This window comes from Porites lutea, chromosome 5 (genome assembly GCF_958299795.1).
Source record: "Porites lutea chromosome 5, jaPorLute2.1, whole genome shotgun sequence".
NCBI lineage: Eukaryota > Metazoa > Cnidaria > Anthozoa > Scleractinia > Poritidae > Porites > Porites lutea.
In genome coordinates, this window is record NC_133205.1 from 29,542,322 (window position 1) to 29,561,381 (window position 19,060).

Consider the following 19,060-nt stretch of genomic DNA (forward strand, 5'->3'; position numbering starts at 1 on the left):
CATCGTCACATTGGGCAGAGGTAGAGCCTCTTTTTATCTTCGATCAAACAAAGGAAGGCTCTCCTCGCAGGGCAAAAAGCGCAAGCACTATAATATTCTAAAAAAGTGTTTTTGATAATTTTCTTTAACAAAAGAAATATCAACCAAAACAAAGCCTTATTACTAGTAACATGTTGATGCAGCAAAAAAAATTTCTTTTTTACTTTGAGTCATTTTCTTTTTCTTGACTAGAACTTTCAATTAGGATGGAAAACGCTTAGATATAGAGGGCATAAACACCGCAACATACTCTTCCGCCATTATTAGTTTCAGAGAAATCCCACACATCTTGGGTATACCACACACGCAACTGTTGACCCAAAGAGACCCAATGAAGATGAGAGAAAACTGAAAAGACGAGCTCTGGGGACCACGAATTATATGCCTTAATCCTGAATTCTTTGCTATTATCCTTAAACTGGTTTGGTGGGAAGAGTACGGGGTTGGTTGAAGTCGTCACCGCAACGAAAAGTGGATCTCCTCCACAGCCCCAGTAAGACCATCTGTTGGCTTCATTCGCTCTACAGGACACGTAACCGTACAGATGAACCAGCTTTATGGCGGCTGATCTGCCACTAGATGGCATTAGAAACCTTCCGAACTGATGATTTCTGGCGCCAAAACACACTGGAAAGGAATTTACCTTACGCCAGCGACCTAAAAATTAAACAATAAAATTAATGAAATTAGAATAATTTTACTACACTTATTTGGCGACTCAGCCAAGGGATTTAAAGATTTCGAAATATCGTCCGGCTTGAAGTTAGATCTAAAAAATCATGTCAAGATTTTTAGAGTGGGAGAGAAGTTTCACTCGATTCATCTGATTCGTGGCCCACCGATCTCAACTCGTTTTCACCAGCTAAGCCGTCAGGGACATAATACTGGTGGTTTTGTTTGGTGGACATAATACTGGTCAGTTACTCGAACTCAAGAAGACACTTAAAAGCGAATGAAAACTTTGAGATCAGGAGTGAATTTCTCCGATGAGTGACCTCAAAATCAGAGGGATTACCTAAAGCTTAAAATGTAAACAATAGCACATATAACAGCAGCGTTTCAGGGACTTTTTATTTCTCGAAACCTCTTTTGAGGGGAGCGTGCATCTACACAATCACCCAGCTTTTAAGCCCTGTTTCTGTTTGTTTTTTTCGCCTTTTCATCGCAAACGACTATGGCAAAAGACAGACACGTTTTCTAGGCGCTTTCAAACCGAAAGTTTCTTTGATCCGCTTCGTCAAATCACACATGCCGGAGGGGCTTTAGCCGACCTTTCTCATTACAACGTCAAAAGTTTTTGATCGATTCAGGGACATTTCTGTTATCCAAATTTCAGAATAAAGGTTTGAGGAAAACGGGGTAAAGAAATGAAACTAAATTGGACATTTCTATTGTCTTAATTAGAATCCGTTAAGAATTAAATATTAATCACAACAAAATTTGAGTCATGAACGCCTTGCTTAGAATCTCAAGTAATGATTATTTTAGTATCTCAAATAATGATAATTTGACTTAAATTGTATTCTTGAGCTTAATTTTCTTTAGCAAGAACCGCAAATCAAAACACAACCTTACTACCATGTTTTCATATTATAGTGTATTCGAAGCTCCAACAATCAACAACAAAGCAGCCGTCACTTATTACAAGAAATTTTTATGTAAATGGCCGTATTTATACTAGAGGACGTCTTAGACGTCCAGACGCATTAAACCGGTCGGACTGTTAAGTGCGTCGTTAAGTGCGTTCCGTTTTTATACTAGACGTCTTAAACGTCTGAGACGACTATTTCATCTGTTAATTATAAGTGCGTCGACCGGACGCACTTAACTTCAGACGTTTTATTCGTCTGACGTTTAATGCGTCTGCCTTATTTCCCGTATTTATACTAGACGTCTTAAACGTCTGAGAAGGCTAATTCATCGGTTAAGTGCGTTGATCGGACGCACTTAACTTCAGACGTTTGAAGCGTCTGCCTTATTTCCCGTATTTATACTAGACGTCTAAGTCGTCTAAGACGTCTTAAACGTCTCAGACGTCTTAGACGTCCTCTAGTATAAATACGGCTATTTAATACTGGGATATTTTTGAAATAAATTCTCAGGTTTTCATTAAAATTTAAAAAGTTAAAAAGTCTCTTGTTCTCAATTGACGCGGGTTACCATTGTCTAACCTTAACTTAGCGACAAAATTTTAATTTTCAGAAGACTGAATTTATGCAATTATATTTTTTCATCCAGGTGTTCAATGACGGATTGAGCTGACAATCAGAGACAAAAGTAGTTGACACACTAGTCTAAAGCGTGCACTTTAAGCAACAATTCTTTCCATTTATTACACGACTCTGTTTAAAGGCCGTAAATCCCCAACCGCTAAATCAAAGTTGTTTGTAGTTGTAGAAAGACTTGAGGGTTTACAATACAACATTTATTTCGGTGGGAGGGGTAGGGGGACAGAGGGGGAGGGGATAGAGACATGTCTACTATGCAACTAAAACGGTGCCATTCTATGGAAGTGTGTCAACACTTTTGTACCTCCCTCATTGTAGGTTAAGATCAAGTGACTAGAATCATATCTGTGCATCTTTCGACCGAAGTGATCCTGATAGCCGTCGAGAAAACGTTCGGGTTTTGTGATTTATTTTTATACTTTAAAGGCTTAGGCGACCACCCGAAATGAAAAGATTCAGTGTTTGCTAAAGGGAGGTGGTCGCTTACGAGAGTCGACCCAGAGGGGGTCCTCTCCTAGAAGGGACTCGAACAACATAGACAACATAATACACGCTCCACATGAACTGGAAGTTACAATATGCGTAGTTCCATGTTCCCACCAAAGGTTCATCGCATGTTCTTAGAAGTGTCGGTGCATACATCAAACCATGCCTTAATAAAGTGGTCGCTTACAACAGCATCAAAACAATGTAAAATTCTAAAGACGCTATCCAAAAAAGTGCCGGGTCACGGTTGTATACAAGAAGTGGTCGTTTACGAGAGTTTCCAGCTGTAGTGATTTCACTGGGAAACTTTTGGTGATTTGGATAGGTGATCGCCTATGAAAGGTTAAGTCGCTTACGAGAGGTTGTCAACTCGAATTGTGTTTTTCAGGGATTTGTAACTCGGTTGTAGGCTTTGTTGCCTTCTGTACACGTCATGGGTCAATATGGGGATGTCATTTTGGTTCGCTGCAAGTGTCCCTCCACTGTCCCTCGCAGCCGTTTTTGTCTCGTCACGCAACGCTTCTCCCCAAAAACAGCTGCGAGGGAGACTAATGCGAGTGCGACAAATTTATAAACCTCGGCATCGGGAAGCCTTCGTCCTCGCTTCGCGAGGAATTATGGAAAATCCTCTATAAAGAAGAGATGAGCAAAATACAACTTTCTCAGCCTCTTATGCATACAAATTTATTCTTCTCTTTTACACTTTTGATTTATATGCCTCTTTCAAACCCTGCAAACAGGAAGAAAATCTTTTCAAACATAAAGAGCATAGACATCACTGCATACTTTTCCGTCATTATCGCCTTCGGCCCAATTCACCAAATCTTCGCCGTACCACACACGAAACTCTTGACCTGAAGAGACGGGGGGGGTATGGGAGAAAACTGACAAGACAAGCTCTGGGGACAGTGAACTGTAACCGACATCATAGTACCATTTTCCAGCTGCAAGCGACCCAGTTACTATTAACTGGTTTGGCGGGAGAATAATGTGGTTATGTGCATCTGTTATGACTACGTTTATTTGATTTTTCGTTGACGTACGGTGAGCACAGCCCCAGTATGACCAATGATTCGGATTAGGCGCATGACAGGACACGTAACCGTACAGATGAACCAGCTTTATGGCGGCTAATTTGCCACTGGATGGTAGCTGGAACTTTCCAAACCCGTTATGTTTGGCGCCAAAACACACAGGAGCGGAATTAGCCTTGCGCCAACCTGAAAAAAGAATTAAGGATTTCGGTCAGAGTTACAGGCATTTTGTTACTGGCTTACATTATTTTTGTCCAACAATTCAGTACATCATGTATTTACTTAAAAAACTGAAAAAAGAAAAAAAATGTATTTACTTTTATGTGAAATCTTCTATTATAATTCGAGGTGAGGCTATTTTTCGGTTGGACCCCTCTATCATTACACAGTGTAGGTAAGATTTTTCGCAATTTTTGATGGCAAATTTTTTTTCAGGAACGAAATACGGTCATGATTATAAAATAAAAGTGCTGAGGAATGGCTGAGGTTTTTGGCTTTATTTTTATTTTCTCAGTTATCCTTTTAAATCCTTAATGTCATTTGACGGAACAGGGGTGGTGGATTCTATCACAGCTAAGTGTCTTGGATATTTCTTTATAATTTCCGTCGAACTTTTAAAGACTTACATCTGGAAAGTTTTAATCGGTAAAGTCTTTTTATATTAAGTTCCTTTTTGTTTCCCTTTCGCCCTTTTTTTTTCTTGTTTGGCAGTGTGAGTGTTTTTTATTCATATTATATGTCTTAGTTTTCGATAAGACTGTTTCAGATCATTTCAAACAAGCATGTAACTCTTGTAGTACTCGCAAGAAAGAACTCCGAAGTCTGTTATTTAAAACTCAAATCAAAAATTCTTAAACTTGCTACCTACCACTCGCCACCTTCATCTTGGGCCTCTCTATCTAACTTCAGTGCCTTCGGTTATTGGGAGTGAAATCTAGTCTCTGACCGTGTTTAAAACATTTTCATTAAAATCTAGTAATCTAATCATTTCACAAGAAACAAACCTGTGCAACTTTCGTCTTGTTCTCTCTTCCCTCGACAAGGTTCCAAAGAATCTGGCAGTGAACTTGGCTCGTCAAGGAAAGCCGTCTCCAAACTCGCCTCGGTGTCATTATATCCAGGAGCTCCATCAGCTAACAGCATCATAATACCAAGTGCATAAACGAAAGCGACAATCATCATGACCTTCATCGCGATAATATAAGAACTGAACTTGCGTTTTATGGTGCTCGTTCCGTTTCGTTCCTCGTTATGGGAATCTGTGCACCGCGTGGGTCTTTATATTATGTCGCGTTTATGTTCTAATATGTCAAGCATAAGACTCATTGTTATCATCCGATATCCAGAAACTGACGAAAGTGGCTTGAAAGAAAAGAAGCACGGTTGACTTATTTTACACCAACTTCTTATGACTTCTTGATATCGAGAAAAACGCTGTGTTTTGTGTTGATAGCACGCGTCTCAGTTGAACAAGTGGGAGTGATGATATCCTTAAAGAAATTCAAAACACACTAATATTTTGTCGGATAATCAAGTTCCGATTTCTAAGCTATTTCTCAAACTCCTTCACGCTAGTTAATTTCTTTGTTTTCTATGATGTGTATTAACGAGTTGGAAAATCATCGTAAAACCTCTTCCATGCAGCGGTGGCCTGATTTTCAGTGGACCGTTCCTTAATCGCTTTTTCTCGGAGAGTCTGAGTAGGCGACCTGACGGCTGGCCTGAGAATCAACCTACTTTTCCGTGCAACTTCAGAAGCGTCTCGACTTGAGTTCTTCGCTTGTCTTACACACGTTATGGCTCGTTATGGGGATCTAGTTGTTTCATGATAAGGATGAGAAAACGTGGATCATATAACTTGGCATATTTCATCGAACATAAAACGCAACCCGTGTCCAAACACCGTATCGAGGAGAAGGTTGAAAAATTACTGGAATTTCGGATGGATATCGGATGGAACACCGTGACGGGAATTAAATATTACTTCTCAAATGAACAATGGTTCTTAAAGGAATTCAAAGCAAAAGTTCTTAATTTTAATAGTAATTAAAATCCCATCCGATTTTGAAAGCCCCCGTTCTATCTTCACCAGTGAATTGCTATGAGTAAGTTTGACAAATAAAATCTTCCCCATAGCTGGCATATAGCAGGAAATGAACAGTAACTAAATCTAAAATCAGGAAGCTCCGTTACAAACTAGCCGAAAGATGGGAGATTTTAAGGGCAATGCTGTATCATTCCTTGAATAATACTGATGTGAAAAAGTTCACGAATAAGCGCCCATGCATCCCCTCGGCTAAACTAGAAATAACCTCTCACCTCAAGGATTCGCGCACAAGATTTGAACGTTAGAGTGGCAAATATTCTCGCCATCACATGGCCTAAGAGTAAAACATGTGCTGGTTAAACAATGCATTTTCTTTGAAAAAGCGGTTTTGTTTCGTCAGAGTCAACAGGGTGGATGCATTGATTTCGTCCGTCCAAGCTGACCGATAATTTCAGGATCTGGAAGTTGCATGTCTTGTAAATTAGATTAGTCAGGGAGGTCAAACTTTAAGTTCTTAGAAGTTACTTACGAAAACCGCCCTTGGGAGCTTCAAATCGAGAAATAAAAAGTCCATAACAACAAACTTTATATTTAACACAGTGCCGTATGTTTGCGTTAATAAAAGTTTATTTTTATTTTCTTCTGTTCAAAAAGCTGTGCAAAGCGGCCATTCAAATGCATCTAGCACAGCCGCCGCGGGTCTGCAACCAAAAAAGTGGATAATGGTAAATTTGTAATGAATCATAGAGATGATAATGAAGCCGGCGAAAAAAACTGAAAACTCCTGCAAAGAAGGACAGTTTCTTTTATCTCTAACCGATTTGGCCAAGAAGGGTGGAGACCGTGAGCGTTTACCAACGATTCATGTCAGTAACTTTCAGAAGCTCCAAAAAAACATGGGAAAAACTTCTTTAGATACGTGAATGCTAGTGAATTTAGATATGTGAACTTTACTGCTGTACTGTTTCACTTACTAGGTTTGCGTCTTTTTCCTTTTAACTTAGTTTCTTTCCTTTACAAATTTAGTTCTTTTTTCTATATATATATATATATATATATATATATATATATATATATATATATATATATATATATATATATATATATATCTATATATATCTATATACACCCGTTTTCAAAAAGGTTTTCATACAGAGAGATATATAGATAGATATATACTTTCGTTTTCTTGCACGTGCGCCCGTGTGTATTTTTCACTTGTTATTGTCCAACTTGTGAAAAACTCGGTTCGACGATAAATTTTCTTGGTCTTCTGGGTTTTTCTTCCAATTTGAAATGTCGTTTTGAATTTTTTTTTTTTTAGAAAAATACATGCCCCCCTGCGATACAAACTTGCAATGGCGAATTATATAGCTGATTTTGGGAATGAGGAAAACATCCCGCGAAGCAGCCGATCTGCGAGTTATACGGCGTCACCAAATTGGTAGGCCAAATGCCATGGCATCTGTAGCAAGTGACGAAGCATTTTTATTGATGGAGTGTATTAAAAAATGCGCTGTCCATGGGCGTGCTTAAGAGAAACTGTAAACTAACTTGAAAGCATTTGTGGCCGACAGTTTATTCTGTCTTCAATGAGACGTTGCCGCGATTTTACACGAAAAAAGGTGAGACATTAATATATATGACCCGCTCATCATGGTTATGATAAAATCTACTTCTATGAACCTAGTCAACGTCTTGGTCCGTTTTAATCAACTGCTATAATATTGTTGCTCCTTCCCACACATCCAATATGGACATCCACCGTCACATCTTCCTTCTCAGCGGTTTCGAAAACACTTTTTTTTTCATTTCATCTGCGTTTTTCCCCTTATCTTGTAACGACAACAATGATATGACCTACAAGTGACCGATTTCCTCATTCTTTAATTTTCAAGAGAATGCAAATCAAGAGAATTGCAGACAATATTCGTGCATTATTTTTTTCAATTGACAAATTGCAACAAAGAACCTGACGAAAAGAAAAATTATTGTTCAACCAAGTTTTTTCACAAGTTAGACAATAACAAGTGTAAATGCACACGGGCGCACGTGCAAGAAAACAAAAGTATATATCTATCTATATATCTCTCTATATGAAAACCTTTTTGAAAACGGCTGTATATATATATATATATATATATATATATATATATATATATATATATATATATATACACCCGTTTTCAAAAAGGTTTTCATACAGATACAAAGACAAGGTAAAATAACTTACAAAAGCAATCGGGTGACGCAGGTTACCATTTTCTAACCCTAACTTAATAAGTGACAAATTTTTCACGTTCTCATCGTTTCTCGCTCTTCAGAAGACTGAAATTTTATCAATTTTTTTTTTCCAGGCGTTCATTAAGGGATTGAGCTAGGTTAAGATCAAGTGACTAGAGCTGATCAAACCTGTATGTATGCATGTAAGTATTTATGTATGTATGCAAATCTTTATTTAAACACTGGAAATCATCACTGAGTTAAGCTTAAGTTAAAAACTAAAACTAATTACAACTGCTTTACGTGATTGCCGTGTGGGAATCCTATATATCAGCTACCTTCTTGATATTTCGCTTAAAATGCTCAACGGATGCAGCATTTTTTAAGCTTTTGGGCAAGTTGTTTCATAATATGGCCCCGCTGTAAGAGTAGAAGCTTCGTTTGAAATAATGGATGCTTGGTTTGGACAGGGTCAGCCTTCCCTCAGAGTTTCTGAAGTTGTAAGCAGAGTGACGCTGAGAGAAAAGACTTTGTAGATATTCCGGAGCAAGGTCATTCATGGTTTTATACATCATTAACTAAAGGATTTTTGTCTCTTTCGTCGAAGAGATAGCCTCTCCGAGTCGAGGGTGTAGAGAAGGTGCTTTGAGCTCGTATCAAAGGGTGATTTAGTAATAACTCTGGCTGCACGATTCTGTAATTTGTGGAGCTTATCACTCAAGTAACCACTCAAACAGTCCCAGACGGGGCTACAGGAATCAAAATGAGGCATAATTAAAGCGTTATAAATTTGAATTGCAGTTTCTTTGGATATAAATTAAAAGGGCCGCACACGTTTTAGGGCGCCTATAGCTGAAGAGGCTTTTTCTTGCAAGTCTCTTCAACGTGTTTACCCCAAAAGAGAAATGAGCATCTATGGTAAAACCCAAAGATTTGGTATGATCGATTTTCTTGATAATTTGGCCATCAATTCTGATTTCTACATCGTCACATTGGGCAGATTGTCTTTGTCTTGATCCAATAATCATTAGCTCTGTTTTAGCAACATTTAGACTGACCTTGTTAGCTTTCAGCCAACAGCTAAGGTTATTTAATTCAGGGGTTAGAGCTAGCTTAAGCTCTGTTAACCAACCTCTTCCCCAGGGCCCTTTTCCCTGGCTTCACCTCCAAAGCTAGGGAAATGCGCCCTGGGGACGAGTTTGTCTATTAACGTCTTAGCAGATAACGTGAGATTGGTGTCATCGGCAAACATTCTTGGTACGGCACCTGTGCAACTTACGACCGTGTCGAGAAAGGAAGCGACCCTGATAGCCGAAAGAATTTCATCTTTGTTTACCCAGTAAAACTGTGACCCAACGCTGCCTTTCCCATATTATTTCCTGGATTTTTATCACCCCTCATTATAAGAACTCCGATCCCGGGGGCATACTCCCTATAATGGCCTATACGGAGAGGCCCCGCGAGGGATACTATATTCAGGCTTCAGGTATATGAAAGGTTAACACGGAATCCGTCAGGAAATTGAGTAATTTTCAGTTTTCAGTGGAAAAAAGCCTTGTACCAGAATAATTTGAAAAAATATTGCATTCTTGTTCACATTTTTCAAGGGCTTTAGATGTAATTAGTTATCTGTAATAACACCAAAGAAAATTTCTTATAGATCGTTTTCACTGTCACGTATTAAATAAATTGGAAACCGTCCGGTGGAAGAAGGCAAGAAGATGAAATGTTATAAAAGACTTACTTTTAAACAATTTGTCGAAGTCTCAGGTCTTTGTTGCGGACAGATTCTGAGTTATTTGCCGAAACGTTTCACGCACCTTTGTAGAGCTTTGTATGGGGACGCCATCACGGAGCACCGTTTTGGTGCACCAATATGGCCGTCCGCGGAAAACAACAAAAACATCTGGAGTTCACTTTAACTATAAAAGCTCTTTCTTTTCACTCGAGAACTAGTATACGTGCGGATAAACATATCTTCTAACACTTGAAATGGTTATACTGCTGAAAATGAAGAGGAGAGACATTTTTCAACAGACAGCATTCCAATTTTGGTGTCACGCACTGTGAAAACTCGGAAGCTCAAATCGCTGTATTTTCGAAATGAAACATGCTTCAGCTACGGAAATGGAAACTTGAACAGAGATTTTTGACTTTACAATTTGATGACGTCACTGTGAAAGCCATCTATTGGATCCCGAGAAAATAAATGTCAAACTTCACAAAATGACATCTTGCACATGAAATTTTCAGAATTTCCCCTGTGTTTTCACAATTCTTGTGAAATTTGACATTCATTTTCTTGCATAAGAAATTTTCTTTGGTGTTATTACAGGTAACTAATTACATCTATAGCCCTTGAAAAATGTAAAAAAGAATGCAATATTCTTTAAATTATTCTTGCGCAAGGTTTTTGTCCACTGAAAATTAAAATTACTCAATTTCCTGGTGGATTCCGTCTTAAGGATTTCGCTTTGCCAAGAAAGGGTAACAAATACATTTTATGGTGAGTGAAAAAGTCGAGAAAGCGTTCGGGTTTGTGGTTTATTTTTATAATTTAAAGCAAGAGATTATTCTCTCTTGTTTAAAAGGTACTCCTTTTCTGTCAAAAATGGTATATAAAACGTAGGCTGTCAGACCTCGGGGCGGAGCATCCCCATACATCAAACCATAAATTAAGTGGTCGCTTACAACAGCATAAAAACAGAATAAAAATCTAAAGACGTTATCCAAAAATGTAGTCGCGGTCGTATACAGGAAGTGGTCGTTTACGAGAGTTTCCAACGGTAGTGATTTCACTCGGGGAAACGTTTGGTGATTTGGACTGAGGTGATCGCTTATGGGAAGTTAAGTTGCTTACGAGAGGTTGTCACACATGGAGTTTTGACTGTATTATATAGCTTCATCTTGATGATTAACTGAATATGGAAGACCCGAATTGCGTTTTTCAGAGATTTGCAGCTCGGTTGTAGGCTTTGTTGCCTTCTGTACACGTCATGGGTCAATACGGGATGTGATTTCGGTTCGCTGCTAGCGTCCCTCACAGCCGTTTTTGTCTCGTCACGTAACGCTCTCCCCAAAAACAGCTGCGGGGGAGACTACCGCGAGCGCAAAAAATTTATAAACCTCTGCTTCGGGAAGCCTTCGGCCTCGCTTCGCGAGGAATTATGAAAAATCCTCTATAAAGAAGAGATGAGCAAAATACAACTTTTCCAGCCTCTTATGCATACAAATTTATTTTTCTCTTGTACACTTTTTATTTCTATGCCTCTTTCAAGACCCTTCAAACAGGAAGAAAATCTTTTCAAACGTAAAGAGCATAGACATCACTGCATACTTTTCCGTCATTATCGTGATCGTAGAAATTCACCAAATCTTCGCCGTACCACACACGAAACTCTTGACCTGAAGAAACGTGGAGGGGATCGGAGAAAACTGACAAGACAAGCTCTGGGGACAGTGAACTATAACCGACATTATAATACCATTTTCCAGGTGCATGCGACCCAGTTACTATTAACTGGTTTGGCGGGAGAATAATGTGGTTATGAGCATTCGTTATGACTACATTATTGTAATTTGTTATTCCCCCGTGGTGAGCGCAGCCCCAGTATGACCAATGACCCGGATGTGGCGCCAAACAGGACACGTAACCGTACAGATGAACCAGCTTTATGGCGGCTAATTTGCCACTGGATGGTAGGTGGAACTTTCCAAACACGTTATGTTTGGCGCGAAAACACACAGGAGCGGAATTTGCCTTGCGCCAACCTGAAAACAAGAATTAAAGATTTCGGTCAGAGTTACAGGCATTCTTCTTACTGGCTTACATTATTTTTGTCCAACAATGCAGTACATCATGTATTTACTTAAAAAACTGAAAAAAGAAAAAAAATGTATTTACTTTTATGTGAAATCTTCTATTATAATTCGATGTGGAGCTATTTTTCGGTTGGACCCCTCTATCATTACAGGCAGTGTAGGTAGAATTTTTCGCAATTTTTGATGGCAAATTTTTTTCCAGCAACCAAATACGGTTATGATTTTAAAATAAAGGCGCTGAAGAATGGCTGAGGGTTTTGGCTTTATTTTTATTTTCGCGGTTATCCTTTTAAATCCAAAATGGCATTTGAAGAAAGGGGATGGTGGATTCTATCATAGCTAAGTGTCTTGCATATTTCTTAATGATTTCCGTGGAACTTTTAAAGACTTACATCTGGAAAGTTTAATCGGTAAAGTCTTTTTATATTAAGATCTTTTTTGTTTCCCTTTCCCCCTTTTTTCTTCTTGTTTGGCAGTGTGAGTGTTTTTTGACATATGATATGTCTTAGTTTTCGATAACACTGTTTCAGATCATTTCAAGCAAGCATGTAACTTTTGTAGCACTTGCAAGAAAGAACTTTGAAGTCTGTTATTTAAAACTCAAATTAAAAATTCTTAAACTACGTAGCTACCTACCACTCGCCACCTTCATCTTGGGCCTCTCCATCTAACTGCAGTGCCTTCGGTTATTAGGAGTGAAATCTAATACTGTGTTTAAAACATTTTCATTGAAATCTAGTAATCTAATCATTTCACCAGGAACAAACCTGTGCAACTTTCGTCTTGTTCTCTCTTCCCTCGACAAGGTTCCAAAGAATCTGGGAGTAAACTTGGCTCGTCAAGGAAAGCCGTCTCCAAATCAGCCTCGGTCTCATTATATTCAGGAGCTCCATCAGCTAACAGCATCATAATACCAAGTGCATAAACGAAAGCGGCAATCATCATGAACTTCATCGCGATAATATAAGAAACTTCACTTGCGTTTTATGGTGCTCGTTGTTCCGGGTTAAGATGGGAATCTGTGGACTGCGTGGGTCTTTATATTATGTCGCGTTCATGTTCTAATATGTCAAGCATAAGACCCATTGTTATCATCCGATATCCAGAAACTGACAAAAGTGGCTTGAAAGAAAAGAAGCACAGTTGACTTATTTTACACCGACTTTTTATGGCTTCTTGATATCGAGTAAAACGCTGTGCTTTGTGTTGATAACGCGTCTCAGATGAACAAGTGGGAGTGATGATATCCTTAAAGAAATTCAAAACACACTAATATTTTGTCGGATAATCAAGTTCCGATTTCTAAGCTATTTCTAAAACTCCTTCACGCTAGTTAATTTCTCTGTTTTCTATGATGTGTATTAACGAGTTTGGAAAATCATCGTAAAACCTCTTCCATGCAGCGGTGGCCTGATTTTCAGTGGACCGTTCCTTAATCGCTTTTTCTCGGAGGGTCTGAGTAAGCGACCTGACGGCTGGCCTGAGAATCAACCTACTTTTCCGTGCAACTTCAGAAGCGTCTCGACTTGATTTCTTCGCTTGTCTTACACACGTTATGGCTGGTTATGGGAATCTAGTTGTGGTGAGAAAACGTGGATCATATAACTTGGCATATTTAATCGAACATAAAACGCAGTTTCCAACCCTGTGTCCAAACACCGTATCGATGAGAGGGTTGAAAAATTACTGGAATTTCGGATGGATATCGGATGGAACACCGTGACGGGAATTAAATATTACTTCTCAAATGAACAATTATCCTTAAAGGAATTCAAACTGGCAAAAGTTCTTAATTTTAATGGTAATAAAAATCCCATCCCATTTTGATAGCCCCCGTTTTATCTTCACCAGTGAATTGCAATGAGTAAGTTTGACAAATAAAATCTTACGCCATAGCTGGCATATAGCAGGAAATGAACAGTAACTAAATCTAAAATCGGGAAGCTCCGTTACAAACTAGCCGAAAAATGGGAAATTTTAAGGACAATGCCGTATCATTCTCTGAAAAAGTTTTCACGAATAAGCGCCCATGCATCCCCTCGGCCAAACTAGAAATAACCTCTCCCCTCAAGGATTCGCGCACAAGAGTGAACGTTAGAGCCGGACAAATATTCTCGCCATGACATGGTCTAAGAGGAAAACATGGAGGTTCAATACGCGCTTTTGCTTTTGGTTAAACAATACATTTTCTTTGAAAAACCGGGTTTCTTTTGTCAGAGTAAAGAGAATAAATGCATTGATTGCGTCCGCCTAAGCTGACCGATGAGGATTTGAAAGTTGCATGTCTTGTAAATTAGATTAGTCAGGGAGGTCAAACCTTCAAGGTTTTAGAAGTCACTTAAAAACCGCCGCTGGGAGCTTCAAATCGACGAAAAACAGTCCATAACAACGAACTTTATATTTAACACAGTTCCGTTTGTTTGCGGGAATAAGAGTTTTGTTTATTTTTTTCCGCTCAAAAAGCCGTGAATGGTTTATGTCGTTTAGAATCCCTTTTCACAAGCAAAGCGGCCATTCAAATGCATCTAGCACAGGTCTGCAAAAAAAGGTAGATAATGGTAAATTTGTAATCCATGGTACAGATGATAGTGAAGCCGACAAAGAAAACTGAAAACTCGTGCGAAAAAATATAGTTTTTTTGTCTCTAACGTAAAATACATTTGGCCAAGAAGAGTTGTAACTGCGAGCTTATTTACTAACGAAGTGTCGGTAACTTACAGTTACTGTAGCTCTAACTTTACGTTGTTTTGATGATCAAAACATTAGAAGATCTAAAAGGAAAAAGATATTTAACTGTTGCGCCCCCTTTTATTCCAACCGTTCAATTTGCCGAAGAAACAAAAGAGATTTCAAATCAAATGGAACTGGATAATATGACAGTTGAACTCTTCTAGCTTGGTCCCTAGATCTTCGGTAACTATTCCTAGGAGAGATCTCTGACATCGCTCTGTGAGCGGAGTTTTTAAAAAAGCGTGTCCTTGTTGGCATGAACGACCATTCGCTGGTTTGCGTGTCCGCTTGGATGTCTATTTAGTGTATGAAGAAAAACGAGTTTCCGGTGTTCGCACTTTTGAACAAAAGGCTTCGGACAGAGTAACTTCTGAAAATTTAAAGCTGTGAAGCTTCGTGAAAAAATGCAAAATTTTAAAGAATATGTATCAGACGAGAACATTATCTTTCAATCGTTGATTTGTTAAATGCAACTGCACTAAACAATGTAATCAACGACTAAGTTTTGAATAGAAGGTTTGAATCTGCTTTTATATGCGATTTCACGTTTGGCAGCGAAGTTTTAACCAGCCTGGTATTAAAGCATAAATAATATAAATGTATAAGTGACGCAAATCTCAAACTAGTTCATCGGAAAGAAAGTTTATATACGTATATAAGACGTTTATTTTCAGCCTTTGATGTCAGGGCTCGATTACGAAGCCCCAGAGCCAGGCCGAAAAGAGGCGAGAGAGGCCTGATCTTGTTGGCAGACTAGTGTAAAGCCAACACAGTCTAGAAGGGTTACGGACGTTGCCACCTGCACGCCTATGCACACGTACCTACCTGAAATTTGTGAAAGATAAAAATAAACAAAATCAGAAATCATAAACAGAGACACAAAGCAAAGAAATATTAAACAAGCGGGGAGTAAGCAAGTGTTGATCAAAAGTGCCAGTACCTCTTATAGCTTAACGCCTCTCAAACTGTTTTCAAAACAGAAGTGTTTGGGTTTTCTCCCGACTTAGGCACACGAAAAAATACGATGGACTGACAGTTTGAAGGACTGACAGAGCTGAACAACGTCTGCGCATGTGCAGAGACGGGAGAGGTCTGGGATCAACCTCGTCCCCAGGGGTCCGTTTCGTCATGCGCTGGAAAAAACGTCGCTGACCAAAAGGATGGCGGCCTCTGGGAACGAGATTGCTCTGGGATCTAAACTAGTATCGTTTTCAAAGGGATTTTCAAAATATCCTCACATTTTGGGGATTATTAAGGTGGATTCTGAATATTCAAGGCTCCCATTTAAACTAAAGGTAGATTATTTCATACTTTATTGAATTCTCGTTTCCACCTTCGTAATTTTTCTTCCGTTTTTTTGCTATGATCAAAAGAAGATGCAACGACGAAGCCGAGAAGAGTTCTTTCATTCGAATCGAATGTGTATTTTCAAGCGTAAACAGAAATGAAAGACAGACTATCAACATGTTATCACTTCTAAGAAATCGTCCGGACATCTCTTATCAGTGTCAGCATTAAAGGTACATTTTGATATTTATCTTCATTTTTCCTTGAATGATCGCTTTTTAGTTATTTCTCTTGTTACGTCTCGGTAGGTTTCACTATAAAAACTGTAAGAATACAAAACAATCACTGAGGTTTCGAATTCTCTTCTTTCTTCCAAACTTGTTTCCCTTTATGACTCATTCTTAGCTCAGCTCACTAGATCTATTATAAATTTTTGTATATGACAACAGGTAAATTAATGTTGAAAAGAGTAAATGGGTAAGTAATACAGTCGATGCCTGCTGGTAAAAAATATCAATGACTTGAAAGGGAGAAGTACTCGTTAAAGTGTACATCTTCATTCCTTGATTCTTCCGCTTCATTCAAACCTGTTATAAATGGAAAACTTACAGTTAAAACGAAAACTCACATAGAACTGAGCCAACTTGTGATTGTTTCTCAAAACTTCACCAGCTTTAAGGTTTAAAAGTTTATTCATGAATAAGCTTAAAGGTGCAAAATTAATTAAATTCTTAACAAATTTAACCGAATAAATACTGATTCGGCTACAGCTCGACCAGCACCTCTAAGCCGGCTAAAGCTTTATGTAAGAAAAAGCTTCTTTGATCGCACTAAGATTTGTAACTAAGTTTATCATGACTTTCATGACTTCTTCTGTCTGATGGTATCATCGCGCTCAAATTTTCTCGCCACCAAGGAACGGTCAACAACTGGCATGGTATCGCTCAGTCTGATCACCCGGTCACATTACAAAGATTTACTCCTCCTTAACCACAATAAAGTAATGTTTAAGTAAATCGTTTACTTACTATCGAAGAAAAGTCGCCCAAACTCCAGCACGTTGCTCTTTCTTAATTTCTAAGTCATCTTTCTACGAACTTACTGACGATCAAAACAAATGAAAAACCGCGCCTGGACGGTCGAAAACATTTTCCTCGATCCCTGCAGGTTTATGTAACATTTCTTTCCACGAGTTGCATTTCTAATATATTCGTAGAATTTCTCCTTCGTTGGCATTCACGGACCAATAGTGATCACCTTACCACAACTGATATGAAACGCGAATTTAATCAAGTCAACAGTGCGAAAAAGATTTACAAAACTCTACGTACTTCTGAAAAAATTCTGGCTGCACCCCTGTTTAGTAATCCGTTTGGGGGGCCTCGATTCAAGTTAAAAAAAAGAGAGAATGTTCTCTCTTAGTTAAAATTACAATTTTCAATATTTTACCATAAAACAAATCTGAAGCCCTTAGAATAATACAAATTTATATATAAGTAAACTCCAGCAGCTTCACTGTTTCCCTTGACGTTTAAAAGTAGCTCTCTCCGGCAATAATGGCCGTATCTCATCCTCTTCCTCTTGTGCACGCCGTAGATCCCACTTCAGTGAAAACACAGTCAACAAGAACAGTACTGAACTAAGCAAGTACAAACCAGGAAAAAGAATATATAACGCTGTACGCAGACTAGTTAATCTCTTCAGTGGAGGAACTAGCAATGGCATGTTACCGCTGATAATAGAGATTATAAATAGGTAACCAGCGATCGCAGGTGAACGAATGGTGTTTGGCACAAGTTCAACTACCACAGTTAATGTCACTCCTATCCACATTTCACCAATGATGTTGGACGGTATAAGACTGATAAAAGCATATGGAGGTTTGAGAAACAGTGCTCCGGCAGCAAACGGGGCAGCGATCACCTGGGGAGAAATAAACAAATCATAACAATTTGGTTACAACTAACCCGACCTCAGTCTTGTACACAGTTCTTACTCAACTTTATTACAAATTCTTTATTTGCTGGGTTAGAATGAAATTCGACCGCTAATTCTTGGTAAGGGCGGCCGCACGCATCGGGAGAGAATCGATGGGTAATCGGGTTAATTGATACTCGAAGCTCAACACGGCTATTGGTGCTGGTGGATGGCAAGTGCGGGGAAGCAACCTTCCTAGAGGGTCTTATTAAGTGCTCCGTTTGGGCGCTACCTTATTTTTGGGCTTTCCCCCCTTTCCGATACCAAATGTGTTAATACAGTTTCTCCTTTATAGGAACATCTATCTTAACACACAAAACGAGTTTAAACAGATCCCCAGCTAGTTAAAAATCAGAAAACGAACAGGTAAAAGTAGAACACCCAAAAAACATAGAGGCGTATTGAGTACACCAGCGCCTGAAATAGCATTTCTTCAGGAGACTTCATCATTTAAGGTCAGCTTCTGTTCTAATATTATGCGGCTGGGCATTTTAATAGAACACGCCCACCATTAGGCTTGGAGCTAGTCGGCATGTATATGGTGTTGTTTGCTTGGAACAGTCGTAACTGATCACGATGCCTGAAGATTTTCATTGTCGACCTGACCAACGTATTGGCCGCTTTAGTTAACCACTTCCACAGTGAGTAACCTGTTCCAGGCTCCGAGATAGTGTTGAAAAGTCGTTCAGTAAAAAGAAATTCGAAAAACGCACGAGGGCTGGGGAGAGACTGTGCGCCACCGCCCCCTTTCCCAAGTCGTGCGCGTCTTATTTTCGCTTTGCTCGTTTTAACACGTCCGCACTATACTATCTGAGAGCCTGGCACAGGCTAACTGTGAGAGACCCAAGTAACAAGACGTTTGTCTCGTGATCAATCCTTCCGCACGTACAAGGATAACAAGGATGGTGAAAAAGAGCCGATAACAGCTAAAACTAAACGTACGTTACATACATGCAGTTTTGAATAATAATGATAACAATAAAGGAATTTAAAACATTCCAGCTTTAATAACCTTTTTGAACGTGTTAGAGAAGTTGCAACTTGACAAATTAGATTATATTTCAAACACTTCTTACCTGGCTAAATACCAGTACCCAGACTCTTGCATAAGATCCTCGGTTCTTTATAATTCGGTCGGAGATAAAACCTCCAAGAACCACGCCCAGGCTGCCACCCACCAGAGGAAT

General features: G+C 39.0%; 2 protein-coding genes and 1 long non-coding RNA gene across 3 annotated transcripts; all 3 read right to left on the reverse strand.

Moving 5' to 3' along the window:
• Positions 1-3,417: 3,417 nt before the first annotated feature.
• Positions 3,418-5,021, reverse strand: LOC140938582 (uncharacterized). The gene is made up of 2 exons (XM_073388075.1): positions 4,792-5,021; positions 3,418-3,973 (listed from the first exon to the last, which is right to left on the reverse strand). Exons 1-2 carry the CDS (start codon positions 4,976-4,978, stop codon positions 3,507-3,509), a joined length of 654 nt encoding a protein of 217 aa, XP_073244176.1. The 5' UTR covers positions 4,979-5,021; the 3' UTR covers positions 3,418-3,506.
• Positions 5,022-11,277: 6,256 nt separating this feature from the next.
• Positions 11,278-12,921, reverse strand: LOC140938471 (uncharacterized). Its single transcript, XM_073387949.1, has 2 exons — positions 12,647-12,921; positions 11,278-11,828 (listed from the first exon to the last, which is right to left on the reverse strand). Exons 1-2 carry the CDS (start codon positions 12,831-12,833, stop codon positions 11,362-11,364), a joined length of 654 nt encoding a protein of 217 aa, XP_073244050.1. The 5' UTR covers positions 12,834-12,921; the 3' UTR covers positions 11,278-11,361.
• A 4,243-nt stretch (positions 12,922-17,164) lies between these two features.
• On the reverse strand, positions 17,165-19,060 carry LOC140938900 (uncharacterized). The gene is made up of 2 exons (XR_012165579.1): positions 18,950-19,060; positions 17,165-17,819 (listed from the first exon to the last, which is right to left on the reverse strand). It is a non-coding gene; the product is annotated as an uncharacterized lncRNA (long non-coding RNA).

What these genes read in the sequence shown, in the direction of transcription:
- LOC140938471 (XM_073387949.1), bottom strand. Translation starts at nt 12,833, where the DNA reads ATGAAGTTCATGATGATTGCCGCTTTCGTTTATGCACTTGGTATTATG. An exon ending in ACAAGACGAAAGTTGCACAG is followed by an intron (nt 11,829 to 12,646) that starts GTTTGTTCCTGG and finishes TCTTGTTTTCAG; the next exon opens with GTTGGCGCAAGGCAAATTCC.
- LOC140938582 (XM_073388075.1), bottom strand. Translation starts at nt 4,978, where the DNA reads ATGAAGGTCATGATGATTGTCGCTTTCGTTTATGCACTTGGTATTATG. An exon ending in ACAAGACGAAAGTTGCACAG is followed by an intron (nt 3,974 to 4,791) that starts GTTTGTTTCTTG and finishes TTCTTTTTTCAG; the next exon opens with GTTGGCGCAAGGCTAATTCC.